The 22,963-nt window shown below is 44.6% G+C and overlaps 2 protein-coding genes across 2 annotated transcripts in view; one reads left to right on the top strand and one right to left on the bottom strand.

Moving 5' to 3' along the window:
• Positions 1 to 22,963, top strand: part of LOC148118594 (uncharacterized) — a 150,297-nt gene that overhangs the window by 25,410 nt on the left and 101,924 nt on the right.
• Positions 1,190 to 7,601, bottom strand: LOC148118595 (uncharacterized). The gene is given in 2 exon segments (XM_087900615.1): positions 1,190 to 5,953; positions 6,057 to 7,601. Coding segments are annotated over 2 exon segments (5,211 nt in total). The 5' UTR covers positions 6,504 to 7,601.

The following is a 22,963-nucleotide window of genomic DNA, read 5'->3' on the forward strand; positions in this document are numbered from 1 at the left end:
GTGTTACACGCCCAAATGGTCCCCTCCGGTGGAATTAAATAATAGTCCCCCTTGATGACGGTCGTGGTGGAAGTGCAAAAGGGCCGGCCAAACGCAGCTCCTATGCAAGATCCGGTGCCTGTCACCTGGGTAAGGGTTAGATGGTGATCCATGCCCTGGCAGGTGGGGGGTGGCGAAGTGACATTACTATGGTTACCCCAGAGGGCTATCCCTTCATAGTATGGGGGACTTGGGTTAAGGCAGAGCCAGCAGTTGTTGGCCCGATCTGGATCTGAATGATTTAAGGCCTGGTAAGCCCCCCTAATGAGACCTAAAAGACGATCTCCCGTTCCTCTTTCCGGCTCAATTGTGGCTGCTGGGGGGTTAGGGGTGGGAGTTGGGCCATGGGTCCTAGGTGGACTGGGCATAACAGGTAGTACATTGTGCTTAATTGATGGTCCCTTATATTCCTGTACGGATGGAAGCCGCTGGTCTGCCAAAACTTGATTAGGGCCGACTGGTATGGCCGCTGTCTTTACCTCAAGTTGTATTTTGAATATCACCCCTTTATCTGTCCCTGACATATGCCAGCGTAGTCCCCAGGTATAACCTTTCTGCCATTCCCGGGCTTGTCTACCCTTGTCAGTGAATGTAATGTTAAGGGGCAGCGAAGTGGTTCCTGCCCCATTTTTAACCCAGCCTTTCTTGACAATAATTTTGTCCCAGGAGGAGGAGGGATTCCAGTAGGCATCCCCAGTGGTTTCACATGTCCATTGAGCACAGAAGTATTGTTCATATCCGCCACAAGCATATGCTTTGTCTCTGCTTCTATCATCCCTAGGGCATACATAGAAATCTAATGAAGCCAGCCTATCTTTAGCCCAATTGTCCCTGCATCCGGGGGAAGTTTGTATGTGTCCGGATGAGCTAACCTCCATAGTCGCACGCCTGGCGCGTGGCAGGTTGTCCTCAGGGTTGGTAGGATCCTCGATGGGAACATCCCAGGTGTCTAAACCAGCTGCTAATTGGCAAAAGTCTGGGGTCAGGGGCGGCCACCAGGTGTTGAGGGCATGCTGGCCAGTTTTTTTCCAGACTATTTCCCCGGTCTGGGAAATAATCTGCCAAGTTAAGGAGTAAATTATGTGGGGGCTTCCATTACGAGCCCCCATGGATCCCGAGATCAACATTGGAAAGAGTAATACCCATAACATTATTCCCGCACCAGTCTTATCTTTAGGGGGTTCTGGGAACGTTGGGCCTTCCATCCTTTCTTCTGGCTAGTCGTCTGTTCTCCTGGGCTGGCGGCTTTCACGTGTGAGGCGTGGATCCAAGCAGCAATTCCGTCCACCTTAAGCGCCGTTGGGGTGGTCAGGAGAACAGTGAACGGTCCTCTCCAGCGCGGTTCCAGGTTCTTGGTCTGATGTCTGCGGACCCAAACGGTGTCTCCAATCTGGTACTGATGGGGCACCACCGGCTGGTTGAGGCTGTCTTGGTAGGCTGCTGCCAGGGGTTTCCAGACCTCTTGTTGTACCAGCTGCAGGGCCTGTAAATGGGCTTGTAGAGAAGGGGAGTTAGCATAGTCTGCAATGTCCGTATCGAAGAAATGTACGGCTGGAGGTGGTGCCCCATACAATATTTCAAATGGGGTAAGGCCATGTGGCCCAGGAGTATTCCTGGCTCGATATAGAGCCAGGGGTAGGAGCAACACCCAATCCTTTGTACCAGTTGCGAGTGCTAATTTAGACAAAGTCTCCTTAATAGTTCTGTTCATACGTTCTACCTGTCCTGAACTCTGGGGTCTATAAGCACAATGTAATTTCCAATCAATCCCCAGTAACTTGGCCACCAACTGACTTACCTGGGAGACGAAGGCTGGCCCGTTATCAGATCCCAATACCTTTGGCATCCCGTATCGGGGAAAAATTTCTTCCAATAACTTCTTGGCAACCATCCTGGCTGTTTCATGTTTGGTGGGATAGGCCTCTACCCATCCTGAGAAGGTGTCTATAAAAACCAGCAAGTATCTGTATCCATACAAACCAGGTTTAATTTCGGTGAAGTCTATTTCCCAGTGGATGCCAGGCCGGTGTCCTCGGAGACGCACCCCTTGGAGGGTTTTCGAGTGGCCTGTATTAATTTGGGCACAGGCCCTGCAATTGTCTATTGTCTGTTGGAGTACCCTATCCCTGTTCAGGAGGAACTGTCCAGTCTCCATTCTGTCTAGGAGGATTTTCATTTTCTTTGTACCCAAATGGGTCAATTTATGTAAGTAGTTTATAAGTTCATGGGTTATTTTTATGGGCACTGCTATTTTTCCCCGATAAATCCACCGTCTATTAGCTGAGTTGTATTCTGCCCCCAATTTTTGGAGCATGTGTATGTCCTCTTTATCATAGGCCCAGTCTATTGTGGATTGGACGGCCTCGGATATTAGGGGAAGAATTTGTGGTCCCAATGCAGCCTCTCGGGCTGCTTCATCCGCCCGCCGATTTCCCCTGGCCTCGGCGTGATCTCCTTTTTGGTGCCCGGGACAATGCATAATGCTCAGTCTTTTGGGGAGGAATAAGGCCTCTAATAGAGCAAGGATCTCTGCTTTATTTTTAATTTCCTTGCCTTCTGAGGTCAGGAGCCCTCGTCTCCGGTATATTTCTCCATGTATGTGTGCAGTGGCGAAGGCATATCGACTATCAGTATAAACATTCAGCTTCTTACCTTCTGCCAATCTAAGAGCTTGAGTTAAAGCGATGAGTTCAGCTCGTTGGGCCGAGGTGCCGCTGGGTAAGGCACTGGCCCAGATTACCTGGGTCTCCGTGGTAACTGCGGCTCCCGCCCTACGTTCTCCATTCAGCAGGTAGCTGCTCCCATCAGTGTACCAGGTGTGGTCCGCATCTGGGAGGGGCTGATCAGTCAAGTCCGTCCGGGTTCCGTGCATTTCTGCGAGGATCTGAAGGCAGTCATGCTGGTCTGGTCCTTCCGGTGCGGGTAGCAAGGTCGCCGGATTAAGGGCGACTACAGGTCCGAACTGGATTCGGTCCGTATCCAACAGCAAGGATTGGTAGTGGGTCATGCGGGCGTTGGAGAGCCATCGGTCAGGGGGCTGCTTAATCAAGGCCTCGACGGCATGGGGTGCCAGAATGGTCAAGGGCTGTCCCAAAGTCAGTTTGCCAGCATCCTTAATAAGGACGGCAATGGCTGCTACCATCCGTAGGCAAGGGGGCCAGCCTGAGGCCACTGGGTCTAATTTCTTTGATAAGTATGCGACAGGGCGCTTCCATGGTCCAAGTCTTTGGGTCAAAACCCCCTTGGCATATCCTTGTTTTTCATCAACAAACAGTTCGAATGGCTTAGTAACGTCCGGCAGACTCAGCGCCGGGGAGGAGAGGAGGGCCCGTTTGATGTTCTCGAAAGCCCTTTGTTGTTTATCTGTCCATTCAAATGGGACCCCCTGCTTGGTAAGGGGATAGAGGGGAGCTGCCATTTCAGCGAAGCCTGGTATCCATAAGCGGCAGAACCCAGCTGTCCCCAGGAATTCCCTCAACTGGCGGGGGTTTCGGGGTACAGGTATGCGGGATACAGTCGCTTTGCGTGCGGCTGTGAGCCAACGCTGTCCCTTTTCTAACTTATATCCCAGATAAATCACCTCAGTCTGGCATATCTGGGCCTTTTTGGCGGATGCCCGATAGCCCAGCCGTCCCAGGGTCTGCAACAGGGCCCCCGTACCTTGTCGGCAGTCATGTTCTGTGGGGGCTGCCAGCAAAAGATCATCCACATACTGGAGCAGGATCAATGACGGGTGTTGAACTCTGAAGTCTGCAAGGTCCCGGTGCAAAGCCTCATCAAATAGGGTGGGGCTATTCTTATAGCCCTGTGGGAGCCGGGTCCACGTCAGTTGGCCTGAAATCCCCAATTCGGGGTCCCTCCATTCGAAGGCGAAAAGGGGTTGACTTTTGGGGCTTAATCTGAGACAGAAGAAGGCGTCCTTCAAGTCTAGCACCGTGTACCAGGTGTGAGAAGGTGGCAGGGTACTTAGTAAATTATACGGATTGGGGACGGTCGGATGTATGTCTTCAACTCTCTTATTTACCTCCCTGAGGTCCTGCACCGGCCTGTAATCCTTCGTCCCTGGTTTCTTTACTGGGAGGAGGGGGGTATTCCAAGGTGACCGGCAGGGGGTCAGGATGCCTTCTTCTAATAGCCTCTTGATATGTGGCCTTATCCCCTGGTAGGCCTCATTTGACATGGGGTATTGCTTGACTGAGATCGGAGTGGCTGAGGCCTTTAGGGCTACAATCAATGGGGGCTGCTGTAGCGCTAGCCCCATGCCTCCCGTCTCAGCCCATGCCTGTGGGTACTCTGTAAGCCATATGTCCAAGTCCCTGGCCCCTTGTACCTTGGGGTCCTGTTCATATAGCCGGTATTCGTCCTCCAATTGTAAAGTCAAGACCTGGAGGGGGTCCCCGTTTGGGCCCGACACTCGAACTCCTGCCCCCTCAAAATGAATTTGGGCTTTCAGTTTGGTGAGTAAGTCTCGCCCTAGTAATGGATAGGGGCAGTCTGGAACGTGTAGGAAAGAATGAGTTACTTTACCAGTTGCTAATTGCACCTTCCGTTCGGTGGTCCAGCGATATTGTCTTCCGCCAGTGGCTCCTTGTACCCAAGCGGTCCGTCCACTGAGCGGTCCAGGTGACCGGGTAAGAACCGAATGCTGAGCTCCAGTATCCACTAGGAAAGTGACCGGCTGCCCCCCAACATCAAGTGTTAACCTGGGCTCAGGGGGGGGCTCCTGGCCCTGACCTCCCTAGTCCTCATCTAGGGCCAGGAGTGAGGCTCGTGGTTTGGGGCCTCTAGATTTACGAGTATTTTTAGGGCAGTCCTTCGCCCAGTGTCCTCTTTCCTTGCAGTAGGCGCATTGGTCGCGTTCCACGCGAGGGCCTCTTCGCTCTCCCACCCTATCTCCCTGTCGACTTTCCTGGCTCTGAACTGCGGCGGCCAAGAGGCGGCTCAATTCCCTGTTCCTTTTTCTATCTCTAGCCTCCTCCTTCTCCTCTGCTTCCCTTCTCAATCTATCTTCCCTTTCTTCTTTCTCTCTACGGATACGGTCCTCTCTCTCTTCTTGAGTCTCCCTTTTGTTGAAGATCTTCTCTGCCTCCTTAAGTAGATCCTGTAACGTATACCCCTGCAAGTTCTCCAGCCTCTGTAACTTGTTCCTGATGTCAGGTGCTGACTGACAGATAAAGGACATCGACAAGCCGTTAGCCTGTCCTGGGTCCTCGGGATCATAAGGCGTATACATACGATATGCTTCCTTAAGCCTTTCTAAAAAGGCTGCTGGAGACTCATCTGCCCCTTGAATCGTTTGCTTTACCTGTGCCAAATTTGTGGGGCGACGACCAGCCCCTCGGAGACCCGCAATAAGCAACTGGCGATAAAGGCGTAGGTGTGCCCTACCTGCGATCGTGGTAAAATCCCAGTCAGGTCTAGTGAGGGGGAAGGCAGCATCAATCTCGTTGGGCAATTGGGTTGGCCTCCCATCTTCTCCGGGAACCTGCTTTCGTGCTTCTACGAAGACCCTTTGTTTTTCCTCAGAAGTGAGGAGGGTCTGTAATAATTGTTGGCAATCGTCCCATGTTGGTTGGTGTGTGAGTAAAATAGACTCTATTAAGCTGGTTAATGCCACAGGATCCTTGGAGAAGGGAGGATTGTGTTGTTTCCAGTTATATAGATCAGAGGCGGAAAAGGGCCAGTATTGAAACTGGCCGTTATTTCCCTGTCGCAGGGGAAATGCTTGAGAGGTGGAGTCCGGGGGAGACGGTTCACGCTTTCCCCGGAGCCTGCTAGCAACAGGGGAGGCAATAGGTGGGGAGCTCCGTGACGAGGGTGAGGGGGGTCGCAGGATCCGCTTCATTACTTCCGGGTTCCTGCTGGGGGTTGTAGGGGGGAGGATCTTCGGATAGGAGGTCGACAAGAGGGGAATCTGGGTCAGGGGGGAGGACAGATGGCTGCTTATGGGTCTCCTTCGGTCCCCCATGTAGTTTGGGGGTCTCCTCCTTCGTCAGTGCTGGATAAAGGGAGGAGACTGTAGGGACGGGGGTCTTTGATAGGGAAGGCGGAGGAGGGGAAGGCGGCGGCAGAGAAGGCGGAGGAGGCGGAGAAGGCGGAGACGGAGGCGGAGAAGGGGCCGAAGGAGTGAGACCTAGGGAGGGTTGGGATTTCCCTGGAAAAACAAAGGGAGCCACCCAGGGGGGTGGGTCGTTAGTCAAACTCTCCCAAGTAACGATGTAAGCGACTTGGTCAGGGCGCCCATGGGGCCCTTTATCGAGGACTCGTTCCTTGACCTGCAAAATAACATTCTTGCTGAAAGTGCCGTCCCGCGGCCAGCCCACATTGAATGTGGGCCATTCCGAGGAACAGAGACTCTGCCATTTTTTCTTCTTGACTTCTAGCATTTGATTGCTCGCTCGTTTAGAGACATCTGACCAGTGATCTAGAGTCAGACTTAAAGGGGTGGTTAGAGACTGCCCCATGCTGGTGTTCCAACAACAAACAGGCAAACTTCAAAGATGCACGGTAGGACAAACAGACCGACAATCAGACACGCCACTCAAACGGAGGTTACCATAGGGGCTCCGGACACCCCCACCTCCCAAACGAACCCCGTACCTTCAGACGATTGGTCGTGGGTTCAGACAAATGAGCCCGAAAAAAAGAAAATCGAGCTTCCAAACTCCCGCGGGACGTCTCCCCGGGTGCGGGGGGGAAAGTTCGAGCCCGTCAGCTCCTCTCCAAGGCCCGCCCAAATACAAACCGACCCAGCTGAATCGCACAAATTCAAATTCGCAGCGCAACAATCAGACGCCAAAGACATAGGACATAGAACATAGTAGAACATAGGACAACATAGAACATAGAAGTGCTGGCCAGCTTGCCTCACCTCCCGACAGTGATTCGGCGGTCTCCGGGATAGGGGCCTCCAAATTCCCGGCCAACGCACCAAATGAAAGACTCCCCGCTGGGCGTCTTCCCTCGGGAGAGACCCCAAGCCCAAAGACCAGTCAAAGCACGCAGCCGGATGCAAGCAGCAAGAGGTTTATTTGGGGTACACAGGTACCTGCGGGCGACAAAGCCTCTCGGGGACTTTGCGCGCCGCAGGTTGGGGGTGAGGGGTTTTTATAGGGGAGCAAAAAGCAAGGTTTACAGAAGCGAGATGCAGGGTGGTAAATTGTTAACCTAGATAACATTGAGGGGACTGCTTGGCGGTTTATTGTTCCTCTCATCCTGCCTTCCCCTTTTCTGGCTGGCGACTAGATGTCTGATAGCATAGCCCCTGATCCGTGATGAGCCCCGCTTTCTACGTGACTCAGGCCTCGCAATCTTCTCTTTCTTTGTTCCTATGACCTATCCATAAATCTTATGTTTCGCAGCCAGATGAGGCTATCTTTGCTCAGGTGTCTTTGCTCAGCATTGTGGAGGTCCTGAATTAGGCCTGTTATTTGTTCAGCGCTCTGGAGGTCCTGACTCCGGAGGCCTTAATGGAGCTTGCTATCTGAAAACCTTTGCAGAGCGTTATAACTGTGGTTAAGGTTAAAAACCAGTTTTAACTGTGACCCCAATGAAGTTGGGGTCCTTCAGAACGAACTCTGGGGCTGTGGAGTTGGATCAGTAGGTGAAAGTACTTGTCATGAAATCTTAAGGACTCAAATTTTGCTCTCCAGAACCTATGTAAATCCAAGAGCAGTGTTGTGAATTTATAGCTCCAGTGTTCCTACACAAGATGTAAACCAAAGACAGGAGATTCCATAGAAACCTTGAGGCAAGAGAGATAAACTTAAGCACCAGCTAGAAATAATGGAACCCACTTCAAATCAAAGTAAAAAGGTAAGGACCAATGCCTGAGGTTGTCCATTGACCTCCACACTGAAAGACCCCCGAGGGATGTCTTCCTTTCGGGAGAGACCCCGGACCCACGGATCATACGAAACCACTCTTATGGATGCAAACAGCAAGAGGTTTATTCGAATACACAGGTACCTGGGGCGACAAGGTCTCTCGGAAGACTTGCGCGCCGTCAGGCTGGGGCGAGGGGTTTTTATAGGATAGCAAAAGCACAGGAACAGAAGCGAGATGCTTGGTTACGGGGATTCATTCTATTGGTCCATTCAAACAAGGCTAAGAGCGCGTGCTGAGTGGCAAATTCTTGACCTTTCACCTAGATACCAAGGAGGGGGAATTGCTCAGGGGCCTCCTGTTTTTCTTATCTCTTCCTCCTTCCCTAGCTGGAGACCCGATGGTTGGCTGTAAATACCCTGACTCATATCCTGCCATAGGACAAAAGGCCTCCTCCCCCTTATCTTACAGCAAAGGCTTGACTTGTTAGTCTCTAAGGCCTTACATTTCAGCATCCAGGGTGGTATTCTTTTCTTTTTTTCTTTTTCATTCCCCCATTTTTCTAGTGCCTAGTTCTAATCATAGAACTAGATTTCAGTATCTTCTTGACCTTATAAAGCACTGTATTGGAGGTGTAACATCAAAATCTAAACAGCATTTGTTTTTTTTCTAATAATATACATGGACCTAATATCAGTAGCAGAAGCAAAATTAGGAGTGGTCCCATAAGAGAGGATATCAAAGTAGTCATCCAGGGAGATCTATTCACATAATCCTCCATCCTTTAAGAATACCAAATCTAATCCCCTTCTATTCTGTAAGACCACCTCTGAGAGGGAAGTCGATGACTCTTCGAGTTTGGAAACAGATTGTTCTAAAGCCCTCAAATCTTAATACATTGAAGTACTGAGGGGCCTGTATTAGGGCAGCAGTACCTGTCCCAACACCGGCAGCTATTCCAAGGCCTAGGATTACTGCTAGTGTCAGAGAAATAGGTTCTCGTCAAAAGTGAGTTGGGTGCCTGTCAAACACATACCAGTTGTGCAAGCACACAGTAATCTTTGGTATTATCAAAAACTTGACACGCAAGGCATCAAGCCTGTACTACAACCCCATCATCTACCTAAACCAGGAACCAAGTACCAGGTGTCAGGAGTCTTAGGGCTCTTTAGAGTCTCATTACATAACCTCAGTAAGAGTCCGTCTACGATTAGCCCTCCAAACACAAGCCTCTTGACTGGTAGCATTGTCAAAAGCCTTGGATACTGTAATTTGTGTAGTTCAGGAGCTCGCTTCATGTGGGAGGCGTGGATTCAGGCAGAGATGCATACTTCTTTCAGTTGTTTTCAGATCTGGTGTCTCTCCACTTCAAGGGCCTTTAGACGGGGAAAATAAAGGTCTAGAAAGAATAACATCAGGATTATACATTTCACCCGACTCAGTGAGCAGTGGTGGTTCTCCACATAGGATCTCATAAGGGATGAGTTTAAATCGCCCTGGGGTATTTCAAACCTGGAACAGGGCAAAGGGAAGGAGGGCTGTCCAGTCATTTCCGCAGGTCTCTTTTAGAATTTTATTTATCCTTTCTACCTGTCCTGACTCTGGGGTCGGTAAGCACAATGTAATTTCCAATTGATCCCCAATTGGGCGGCCAGTCCCTGACTTACCTGGGCAACAAAGGCAGGTCCATTATCAGACCCAATTACCTTGGGTTTCCCAAACCTTGGGAAGATTTCTTCTTTGATCTTCTTAGCCATCGCATTGGCTGTCTCAGTTCTGGTAGGAAAAGCTTCTACCCAGCCTGAAAAGGTATCTATAAAAACTAATAAGTACTTGTTGCCATATCTGGCTGGCTTAATTTCTGTAAAATATATTTCCCAGTAGGCTCCAGGCCAATCGCCCCTGAGCCTCTTCCCAGGAGCATATATGGAGTGTCCTGCATTAATCATAGCACAGGCCTTGCAGTTTTTGACTACTTCTTCTGCCAAGACAGAGAGTCTGCCATCTGATTTTCTTCAGCCACAGCATCTCAAGCTTTTTGGTGTCTTGGACAAGTATATGTCTTTTCCTGCAGATGTTAACAGTCCTCTTTGTCTGTATATTGTTCCATGAATATGGGCAGTAGCAAAAGCATACCTGCTGTCAGTATAGATGCTGAGACTTTTTCCTCTGCCATTCGTAGAGCTGGTATCAAAGCCACAAGTCCGGCTTTTTGTGCCAACGTCCTTCAGGGAGGCTATGCCCAGACTATTTGCTTCCCATCTACCACTGCTGTCCCTGCCTTCCGCTTACCTTCAACCATGAAACAGCTGCCATCCGTATACCAGCTCGGACTCCCAGGCCAAGGCTGATCCTTCAGATCATTTCAAAAGCATACCTTCAACCATGAAACAGCTGCCATCCATATACCAGCTCGGACTCCCAGGCCAAGGCTGATCCTTCAGATCATTTCGGGTACCAGCTTCTTCTGCCAAAATGTCAGCACAGTGATGAGTAGATGAGGTGTCATCAGTCTCAGGCAGTAGGGTAGCGGGATTGAGGACAGCAGGGGGAGCGAAGGTCACTGGTTCAATCAACGAAAGGCTTTAATCACCTCTGGCCTGGTTTGAGTAAACCTGATCTGGGCCTTCAACTTTGCTAACAAGTCTCTTGACTTGTTAGACATAGGACACTCGGGAATAACCAGGAAGGAATGAGTCACTTGTTCTCTCCCCAAATCTACAGTTTGTAAGGTGGTCCATAGATATTGTTTCTGTCCAATTGCTCCAATTACTATAGTCTTTTTATTCTTTAGTTTCCCCAATGGTTGTTACAGCACAGAGTGCTCAGCCCCTATGTCCACTAGAAAGTCCATAGGGGTCCCCTCCAGAGTCAGGGTTATCCTAGGTGCAGGGGAGGGGGGGTCCGAGCCCCGTCCCCTCTAATCATCTTCTTTTAGGGCCAGTAACTTAGAGGCCCTTCCTTTCTTCTTTGGGCATTCTCTTGCTCAATGTCCTTTTTCTTTGCAATAAGTACATCGTTCTTTGTCCAAGGGGTGCCTCTGTCCATCTTCATTCAACTTTGGTCTTCTGTTGCCCAGGTTCCCTATCTGTCTAGGTCCTATCTTCTCTTTCTCTCCTATCATTGTGGCCAAAATTCTATCAAATTTCTCTTTTGTCTATGATCCCTCCAGTCCTCTCTTTCTTCTGCCTCCCATCTCTCTCTCTCTCTCTCTCTCTCTCTCTCTCTCTTTCAGTTTCTCGCTTATGAGACACTTTCTCTGCCTCCTTAACCAAATCCTGCAAGATATAATCCTGGAACCCTTTTAACCATAGTAACTTTTCTTAATATCTGATGCTGACTGTCCTATAAAGGCCATAGCTACCATTGACATTCAGAGGTTGGGTCAAAGGGAGTATAATGTCTGTAAGCCTCTTTTAAATGCCCAAGAAACACAGATGGCAGAGCCCTGCGGTGATAGACTGTCAGCTGCTCCCTACCTGCTTTAAGTTTGACCTTAAAAATATATATGGGGAGCTAGATAAGGCCCATCTGTTTACATATTTTTTAACCAAAATCTCTCTTGCTTTATAGACAACATAAAAACTCTTACCAAAGTCTTTCGTGTGGTTTTTCTCAGTGGAGATATGTAGCTATATTTTAAATAAGAACAGCATACAAGAACAGCACATACAATCCTATACCAGTGTGAGACATTTGAGATCAACAATAGACTCATTTTTTAAAAATAATAACATTAACCAATGATAATTTTTAAACAAGAACAGCACATAAAATCCTGTACCAGCCTCTATAAATGATGACATATATTTATAATATTTATAACCCATAGAATCTGAAAGAGTTCTTCATAGGTGGAGTTAAGCCTTGGTCAGCTTTGACCAAAGGTTTGAGGTGCATAGTTCCCAGGGCAGACAGAGGGAACTCATCCAACAGCATGGGGGGGCAGGGTGGTACACAGCGTTGAGGAAAAAAAAAGATTGTTAACCTCTTTAGGTCATAGCGATTATCCTCAGATTTTTTTTTGTTTTTGAAAATATATCCCTATGCTTAAGGCCATATCTCTAAAGTCTTGTAAGTGATCTCAATATCAAAGTCAAAGAAGTCATTATTTGAGTAGTCAGCGTCAGTCTAAGTCAGGACAAAAGAACAACATATATTACACAGACATATAGGACAAAGGCGCCAAACAAACTAAAAACTTCAAGCTGCCTCATGCGTGTGACCAGCCATTTTTGAAATGAGACCGCTATCCATGCAGTCTCTACAGAGAACTGACCATACCATTCATGTATCATACCATAGAACTGAGAAACGCCACCCGCGTATCTCACCAGAGAACTGAACACGCTACCTGCATGTAGGACAAAACAAGAGACTGAAGATACACAAAGGCTAACAAAGCTTTAGAAAGACAAAACCACTGATTCAATAGTCAATGTCACAGTCTGTCCCAATCATCAAAGTCACAAGACAAAAAGGCACATAAGACACGCAAACAGATGTCCGTCTCCATTGAGACAGACAAAACCATTCCAGAAATACAGACGGCTGAGAGGACATAGTTCCTCCAATCCAGGAGAATTTCCACATCCTCACCAGCACCCAGACGGGAATCTCCCAGGCGCTACTGATCACCCTCCCTGTCTCCTCCCGAGACACGGGCGACTGCAAAACCGAAAATACAGAACCTGAATTCAATTGGCACAGCAGAGGCGGAGAAGGGCCAGTATTGAAGTTGGCCGCTATTTCCCTGTCGCAAGGGAAATGCTTGGGAGGTTGAGTCTGGGGGAACGGTACACATTTTCCCCAGAGCTTGCTCGCGACGGGGGGAGGCAACAGGCGGGGGGGGGATTATAGGGAGTAGGATCTTCGGGGGAGGGGGGTGGATCATAAGCCAAACTCTCCCAGGTGCCGATCTAGAGTAAGGCTTAAAGGGGTAGTTAGAGATTGCCCCATGTTAGTATTTCAATAAACGAACAGACAAACCACAAAAATAAACAATAGGATGAACAGACCGACAATCAAACACGCTGTGGGGCTTAGGCGAAAAACCGAAAGCAAAAATTAGGACGGAGGCTTCGGAGAGGGTCCGGATCCCTGGCATCCAGAAGAACCATGTACCCCTCGAACGAGGGCGGCGACCCAAAGAGTCCGACTCTGGTCGTGGGTTCCGACAGATGAGCCCCGAAAAATAGGGCTCCAGACACCCTTGGAATGTCTCCCAGGGTCACGGGGGAGAAGTTCGGACCCATCAGTCCCTTCCTTGGCCCGCCAGATACAGACCGACTCAGCTGAATCGAACAGAATTCAAATTCGCAGCGCAACACTCAGAAGCAAAAGACGTAAGACAGGACATAAGACATATAGAATGGTGGCCAGCTTACCTCCCGATGGTGGGTCGGTGGTCCCTGGGTGGGGGCCTCAATTCCCGGCCAACACACCAAATGAAAGACCCCTGAGGGATGTCTTCCTTTCGGGAGAGACCCCGGACCCACAGATCAGACGAAACCACTCTTACGGATGCAAACAGCAAGAGGTTTATTCGAATTCACAGGTACCTGGGGCGACAAGGTCTCTCGGAAGACTTGCGCGCCGTCAGGCTGGGGCGAGGGGTTTTTATAGGAGAGCAAAAGCGCGGGAACAGAAGCGAGATGCTTGGTTACGGGGATTCATTCTATTGGTCCATTCAAACAAGGCTAAGAGCGCGTGCTGAGTGGCAAATTCTTGACCTTTCACCTAGATACCAAGGAGGGGGAATTGCTCAGGGGCCTCCTGTTTTTCTTATCTCTTCCTCCTTCCCTAGCTAGAGACCCGATGGTTGGCTGTAAATACCCTGACTCATATCCTGCCATAGGACAAAAGGCCTCCTCCCCCTTATCTTACAGCAAAGGCTTGACTTGTTAGTCTCTAAGGCCTTACATTTTAGCATCCAGGGTGGTATTCTTTTCTTTTTTTCTCTTTCAACACATGCCCATACATAAAACAATATAAATATCATATTATATGTATATAACATGTTATAGATAGCATATTTTATTATATACACACACATATAATTTTACGTGAGTTGAGATGGAGAGATGGCTCAGCATAAGAACCAAGATTGGGTCCCACTACCCAAGTCACATGGCTCCCAACCATCAGTAATTCTAACTCCAGGGAATCCTACACCTTTGACCTCCACAAACACATGTACTCATGTGCACATATCCACACACAGGCACACATGCACAAACTGGAAAATAATAAAAATCTTTTAAAATGTGAATTGATTTATAGCTATTCAAACAATACTAAGCCCAAATGAATTAACTGGTAAATTCTAGCAAATCTTTTAAAATGAAATTACACAAATTCTCCATAATCTCTTTCAAAAGTTAGCAATAATTCTCAATTTGGGGTCGATAGAATGGTAAAGTGTTTGCCCAGCATGCAGGAAGCCCTGGGTTCCACCCTAGCTTCACATAAATCAGGTATGGGAGAGCAAGTCAGTTTCTTAGCATTGAGGTTATTTGTGAGTTTAAAATCAATCTGGGATATATGACACCTGGGGGAAGGAAGAAGGAAGCTAGGGGAGGAGGGAGATTTCCCATCCCATTTTACAAAATCAGTCTTAATAATGCTTAGTACCAAAAACCAGCCAAAAATATTATACGAAAACTATAGACCCTTCTCCTAGGTGAAAAAGGATATGATTTTTTATGGGTGGTGAAATTATTCTGTATATACTGGAATGCCACACACATATCTTTAGCTCTTTGCCCAAAGTTGGAGGGTTTGCTATAGTAGAATTTGCACAGCAGTTGTAACAGGTGTGCCGCTGTGGGAAAGGATGATGGAGAGGAGGTAGCTCAGCTGCAAGAGGGCTTGCCTAGCATCCAGTGAGTCCTAGCAGTCAGTTAGAGCTCCACGCAGCCTTGCCTAAATAGGGGAGATAGAGATAGGATCAGAGCTTAATGTTATCTTCAGCTATATAGTTTAAGGCCATCCTTTGCCATACAGGGCTACATCTGTGCCTGTCTTTTGGATTTGCTATGCACTAAAACCTGTCCTAAACAAAGGCTACATAACTGAAGTCAGATTGGAAGGATCGACACATGTTCCCACTAATCCCAGAACTCAGGAAATAGATGTAACACCATGAGTTCTTGGTGTATTCTGACAGTCACCCTCCTGAATAGATTAGTAATTTTTCTCTTCAGGAAAGAAACTTGTACAAGGCCTGTGGACTCCTTTAGAGCTCCACCCCATATGCACTGAAAACTCATCAATCTCAGTGATGATCACTTCCACCTCCATCTAAGTTCAGAATCATTAGAGGAGGGGAAGGGTTACGCAGTGATAGCCCTCCCCTGGAGCTTCTTCTACTCCAAAGTTCTTTCTAACTATCCGTGTTTAGTTTCCCTGTTATGCTTGGGCTTGAGACAGGGAACTGGTAAGCCAGTGGCTGGGGTGGCTTTAGTGGCATGAACTGCCTAGTGCCTGTACCCCAGGATAAAAGCATGAAAGAATCCCACACCAACCAAGTAGGAGCTCATTTCTTTCCAAGGACCCAACAAACCTGAACCTAAACTTACTCTAACAGATGCTTGATGATCGTGTGAACTAAGGAGAAGTGGGTTTGTCTAGCTTACACAAAATTCCCCAGAGTTATGTTACATATACAGAAACAAAGTTAGAGGAGCTGGTTACCTCTGCTCTACACAGGGATGTAGATTCATGTTCAAAAATGGTGTGGAAAGATGATAAAACAGAGATGTTTTAGAAATTAGTTTGTGCAGTGCCACCACAGTTGACGAGTAAAAGTGATTATAAAAGATAACTCTTCACCGATAATAACTAAACTTGAGGGGAAATGATTGTAAAAGCTAATTCTGGGGCTGGAGAGATGGTTCAGAGGTTAAGAGCACTAGCTGCTCTTTCAGAGGTCCCGAGTTCAATTCCCAGCAACCATATGGTAGCTCACAACCATCTGTAATGAAGTCTCGTGCTTTCTTCTGACAGGCAGGCATATGCATAATTAATAAATTAATTAGTTAATAAAAATATTTTTTAAAAAGCTAATTCTGTTTTGTCATGCTTCATCAATGATGACTAATCTTATGTCCCCAGGTATGCACATGTCAGACAACAAAAAAAGATATGATCTATGTTTTGGTACATGAATCTATCCCTGCTTACTGAATTTTGCTGTCTTTCTTTTAAACTGTTGCAAATTTTACTTTTTCAAACATTTTTTCTAAAGTATCTATATATGCCTCAACTAATAAGGTATTGTTCATATAATGATAAATTAAAGATTGAGGAAATTATACATGAATTATTTCCAATAGCTGTTGTCCAAAATAATGGCACAGGGTGAGAGTGTTCAACATCCCTTGTGGAAGAATCTTCCACTGATATCTCTTAACAGGGTGAGCATGATATAAGTAGGCACTGTGAAGGCAAGTTTTCCTCTAACTTCTTGTTGTCATAGTATAGTAAAAAAGCAGCCTTTTAAATCAATCACTATATGTCATCCCATAGGGAATAAAGAAGGCAAGGGAATTCCAACCTGCAAAGGGCCCTTTGACTGAATATCCTTATTTGTGGCTTTTAGATATGTTGATATCCTTCATTTTCCGGCTTTCTTTTTCATAACAAATACAGAAGATTTCCAAAGACTGGTTGGTTCTTCAATATGTTGAGCATTTATCTTCTCCTATACTAACTGTTCTAAGGTCTGTAATTTTTCTGTTATCAAAGGCCATTGTTCCACCCAAACTGGTTTGTCAGTCAATCATTTAAAAGATTGGGCTGTTATTTGAAATATCAACAACTTTTGTGACATGCTTATGTACAGCTTGAATGATCTGTGACTGTCTGTAATAGTGTCTTTTGATTTCTCTCAGAAGCATTCCTTATTTTATAGTTTCTTTCTGAGATTGGGAGACTGTTAATCTGTATTTTTTATTGATGCAACAGATCATGTTTCCATAAATTCATAGTTATAATAGCCACATATGGTCTTAATTTTTCTATCTGTACTTCTGGCCTCATATATTCAACCCATATTGCACTTTGTTTTACTTAAGACAAACTGCCAACCCCTAAAAGCTGAACATTTACTGCAGAGAGCTATGGGAACGTACATCAGTAACAACTAGTGTTTAACAAGTTGACCCATCAGACTTGTGATTTCCTGGTGGAGAGTCCCACCTGGTAAGGCTGTGGGATCACTGACCGTGGGAACCAGCTGTTTCTGTCTGTAATTTATCTCGAGAGTCACTTCCTTTCTTCCCTAGGACTTCATATCTTCCCTCAGAATAGTTCTGGGCATATTCTCACTGCTTGTGTTTATCTCATGCATAGATTCCATCTGTTGGGCACAATATAGCGGTGGATAGTGAGAAGATGATTTTCTGCTTAAGTTGTATAACATTGATGAACAGGAATAATACTAGAATATTTTCTTGACTGAGACTGACTGAATTCTCAGCTAAAAAGACAGCATTTTACACACTGAGCCACATCCTCTGAAGCTTCAAAACAGGCTGGTTGCATCCCAAGACAATATCTGGCTGCCCTAGAGACAAACACATGAGATAATTTTCTTACATATTGTTCTGCTAATTCATGCCCAGGATTTGAAGGATCTTTAGTCTGCACATACTCCCCAAACCCAAAGTTCAGCCAACTGTTTACTTACTGTCTGAGAACCCTCACCAATTTAGAGCTATGTGCAAGGCCACTTCCTCACTGCCCAGTCATTCTGAAATTCCAAGCCTGAGAGAAACTACATATTTTTTTAAGCTTTATTTATTTAGTATGTATACAGTATTCTTCCTGTATGTATGCCTACAGGCCAGAAGAGGGCGTCAGATCTCATTACACATGGTTGTGAGTCACCATGCCATTGCTGGGAATTGAACTCAGGTCATCTGGAGGAGCAGCCAGTGCTCTTATCCCCTGAGCCATCTCTCCAGCCCAAAACTACATAATTTAACATGTGTTATGAGTATGGGTGGGTCTCTGAAAATAACATATTTGTCCTGAGTTGCACTGTGAGAGGAGGAGTAAAAAGCAGAGTAAAAAAGCAGAGAGAGCGAGAGAGAAAAAGCAGAGGCAGCAGAGTGAGTGAGAAAGGGGAAGTAATGCAAAGAAGGGTGAGAATGAAGGTAGAGAAAGAGAGGGGGCAGTGGAGTGGACAGGCAAGGAGAGATTATTTTAGAAAGATTTTTTTTTCAGATGAAGTAAAGAGAAAGTTACCATCAGAAAACATCTGTGTTTCATTATTTACCAGAGAGATAGAAACTTATTTCTAATTACCCTCAGGCAAAAAAGTTTTCTAAACTTGCTAACCTGAGGTTTTCCTTTTCACAGCACTGGAGCCCATCAGGGAGCTGACCTCCCCTGGTCCACAATAACTTACTCCCTGAAGAGGCCAACATGGATGCTACGATTCTGTTGCAATTTTTGTTACATCTGAACCTGTGTCTACCAAACCCTCAAGTTCTATATCATCCATTTGTATTTTTAACTTTGGTCTTAGATCATTTACAGAAGCTTGCCAAAATGTTTGCTTTATGGCTTCTCCTGATAATTTTGTTTTTATTTTCTAAAACTTTCTGACATCCAGAGTCATATTTTTTTTAACAACATGCATTATAGCATTTAATTGTTTTGTGGAGACTTTTCCCTAATGCTTGTAGGGAACAACTGAACTACATTTGTTCCTGGTGTCTGTGAGAGACCCCTCAGGGTAGCTTCCAATGACAAAGGGTTTCTTGGCCTGTCCGTTGTTGATCTACATTCATTAGTACAATGCCAGCTTTTGCCATACCTTCTGCATAGTCCATTTCTATTTATAATAAACATTGCTTCTAGAAGCAATTTGCCCACACTCCCTTTTCAGGTGACCTTGTCTGCCACAATTAAAATGCCTAAAATTTTAATTTTTTCATATCTTTAGAAGTCAGTGCTCCTACATCATTAGAAATATGGAGAGGAATGGTCTAAGGTTATTAGAAGATCAACTTTAATATATTCAGTTACTGTTCAACAATAACAATTAACACGTATATAATTTTAGAAAATGATTCAGTCCTCTTACCTAATTCTTCTACTCTGTCTGAAGCATTCAAAGCTTCTATATGATATAGAATCAGAGTGTTATCACCCAACATATACTGTCTTTGAAAATCAGCATACCGATTCTCACCAATAATTTGGTCTTGGAAAATTTCATGACCTCTAGCCCTACCTCATTGTTCCAGGGCCCCAGTTTCCTCTCTTCACCAAGTTCTGTCTTTTAATTGAGAACCAGCTTCTAATATTGCTGACACTAAATTCTTCCAGTCATAGCTGCCCATGAATTTAATATCTGTCTTACAAAGGATGAAGGCCTACCATATGAAACTATCGCTTCCTTAAATCTCTATAAGTCTAATGTATCTACAATATCCCAATTCACTTCTAGGTACTCTTGGGGCTGCTTACTATCTGGTGGTTCTTGTTGAACAGTAACTGAATATATTAAGATTGGTGTTCTAATAACCTTAGGCCATTCCTCTCCAGTTTCACAATGCAATGGTATGGTAAATTATGCTCCAAATTCCTCTTTCTGTGTCTGAGCATTTTTCTTTTTTTTCTTTTTTTATTATTATATCTGTCCAAAGCCTACATCCTATTAATCCACTTGTCATATTTAGCACAAAAACCACCAAGCCTACTACTGATAGATATTGGACACCAAGGCCTGCAGCCTGAGGGGATTCTGTTCTCTCAGGCACAGACTCTTCCAAAGCTATAAAGGGAATTTTTCTAAATCTCAATCCTTCTAAAGAACTCAAGATTCTGAGGTTGAGGTAGAATTCTGCTAAATTGAGTCTCTGAGGTGGATTCAGAGAGAGATAGCAAGGAGTTCACCTCTTCTCCTTCTTCATGTCTCCCAAAAGCCAGGTGTCTTTCTCTCAGCCCCGACTTAAAAGTTTTTCAACACCTGGTTCCTCCCTACCACTTCCTGTCAGGTAGTTGCTGACTCAACCTCCTGACCATGGGTTAATTTTATTTAATCAAACAAATATAAAACATCTTTGCATCATTAAACAAATTTTCCAGAGCACAAACAAAAGTAACACATCTTAAAATAATATTCTACAACTGAATTCTGTATAAAAATAAGTATTCTGGCTTCTAGTTAATCAGGCTGAGAGATTCTCACCACGACCATGTCCTGGCTCATTTCTTTCCTCCCCTACTCCTTACTTTCTGTCTGGAATCTGTCAACTGCTGCGGCACACCCCTGGCATATCTAACATTTTTTAACTTACACGAGGATATAGTCTCCTATGACAAAATGTTCTACACTTGCAGAAAGGGCTTTCTCTATTTTGTATCCTCTGGAAATTCAGATAGACACTTTAACTTCTGTATTTGATACTGATATAATTCACTATAAACACTCAGAAGGGGAAAGAACCCTATATTTTATATACAATTTAATACTGTAAGGAATCATGACATCTATTTCTATACTCTTAGTTCCTTCGTCTGTGGTGATGCTGGTTTAAATTGATGTCTGCACATGTTAGATACATGCTCTGTGACTGAGCAGCATCCCCAGCCTTCCTAGTCATTATTGTGACCTACATTCCAGTAACACTGCCTTTCTTCTGCACTCTTAACAGCATTTGTGAAATAAGTCCTTAGAGTTTTGAGTACGTTTACATGACAGCTAATATATTTGAATCAATGCTATCATCTATTTCTTGGTCATTTGAGCACATTTTTACATAATTTCTGTACTTAATTGAATTCTTTAATTTTACATTATCATGTACTTGAAATACATTATATATTTCTGATGTTATTCAATGTCAATGAATAATTAACAAGGGCTTTCCAATACAATGTCAGATCTTTGTGTTTGATTTTCCCTCCTTTTCCAGAAACGTGTTGATTTTCTGTAATCACATCATTCTAGGGCTTTCATTTTTTCTCTGTTTTTTGACATATATCAATAAATATGTTGAATATGAAAATATGTTAAAGTATTTCCCTGGTTTTCCTTCTGTTGGGTTTACAACTTTAAGTTCTTTGATCAAATGTTTAGTATATTTAAATTTGTGTGTGTGTGCTAAGTAGGTGATGGGGACAAAGTTCCTATTTTTTGTATGTGACTTTTCAGTTTGTACAGCCACATTTATTGAAGAAAGTATCCTTTCCACAACGCATATATTTGAAAGTTTTTTTGAGTGTCTATTGGCAATAAATGCAAATAAGTATTTCTGAGCACTCTATCAAACTTATCTTTATGTTTGTTTTATACAAATGCTATGGTTTTCTGTTAATTTTTCCAGTGCCATGAAGAATAGTAAGTTTATTATTTTCAATGTTGAAATATGTATTTCACTGATTCATAAATCATCATATATACATATATATGATACTGTTGTGCTGAAATGTCATGTCTTTGCACCTGTAGTTATGCATAAAAAGTCATCATGCCTTTAGTGTGAAATAAATAAAATATTTTAATTCATTTCAAAGTATTATTTGTATTTTGAATATAATAAAATACAATTGACATGTACTATGAAAGATATTTCATGGTCTTATAAGTTATAGGCTATTAAATCCAGGTTGGACCAAATTTTAGTGAATATGAACATATTTACCATATGCAATAATATTTTACTATTTGTATATTTCTTTTTATGGTGCTTTTTGTTTTCCAAAAATAACCACATCAGATATTGTGAAGCCTATTAATATTTATACATATTTTGACCTGTATATTTCATATGAACATGGCAGCATAACATTCATATTATTTATGTTAATGAGATTTTTGAAGTAGATATTTGATTGGCTTTTTTAATATTTTGTCTGCTTTTATTGACTTCTTTGTTAAGCAAGCCTGTCTTCTGCAAAATAATGCATCCTGCACATCTGTCTCTATTGTTTTCATCTGAAAATTCATATATAATTGCTTAGATTTTTCAGAAATCTAGCAAGTAGTTACTCTGTGGAAAAGTATTCTGATCTGGTTTTGATATGATAGACTGTAACCTAGTGAGTCTAGGAGCACTCTCAAGTCAGAGCTGGCAAAACTACTGCATTAATACTGGACTTCATATCATGATGCATTCCAGAACTTCATGGAAGTAGGGAAACCAGTGATGAGAAATACATCATAGGACAGCGATCTTCCTTCTATTCTTTGAGTTTTGATGAACATCTTAGTTTGAGTTCTTATTGCTGTGAAGAGATACCGTGACCATGGCAATTCTTATAAAGAAAACATTTAATTGGGGTGGCTCACATAGTATCAGGGGTTCAGTTCATGATGGGGAACATGGCACCAATGTGCAGGCAGACTGGTGTTGGTGGCTGAGAGTTCTACATATTGACTTAGAGAACAGGAAGTTGATTGAAAGTCACACTGAGGGAAGCTTGAGCAGAAGAGACCACAAAGCCAACCCCCACAGAGACACACTTCCTCCAACAAGGCCATACCTCTTAGTAGTTGTAATGGTATGAAGCATGAGGTGGGACTGTGGATCCCATGGCAGGGGACAAACGTGCCATCAGTCAGAGCTTTCAGGGATAAAAGCATTCACAGTCTTCTGGAAAACTCTGACAGATACTGTTCATGCAATGAAAAGCACCTTTTAAGTCTATAGTTGGAATATGATCAAAGGGAATTTAAAATCTTGATCTTGCAGTTAGGATAGTGGCAATATCTGCCAGAGCTAGATTAATAGCTTATCAGAATTTTATTGATTAATGTTAAGACTATGAGAATTTAAGCTTTTTTAGTCTTTTACAACTCATATTTACATACCATAAAACACCTCCTTAGACCCTAAAACATCCTTAGATCCTCACATCTTATGCTTTTTTCTTTACCTGAGTGACCCTTAAAGCCCCCGTTCCTTCCCCATCATTACACCATCACCTTAACCCTCAGGAGAAGTTTTTCATGAGTTTATCTCTGTTCTGAGTCTGGTAATGAGGTAAACTGTGTCTAGACTTAGTATTGTCTCTAGGAGAGTGAGGTGCGTTTACCTGAACATTTCCCCAGAGAACTGGGAAGGCAGTTGAAGCCTTGGTT

The sequence above is a fragment of the Myodes glareolus genome, chromosome 22, assembly GCF_982192425.1.
Source record: "Myodes glareolus chromosome 22, mMyoGla1.1, whole genome shotgun sequence".
NCBI classification, from domain to species: Eukaryota; Metazoa; Chordata; class Mammalia; order Rodentia; family Cricetidae; genus Myodes; species Myodes glareolus.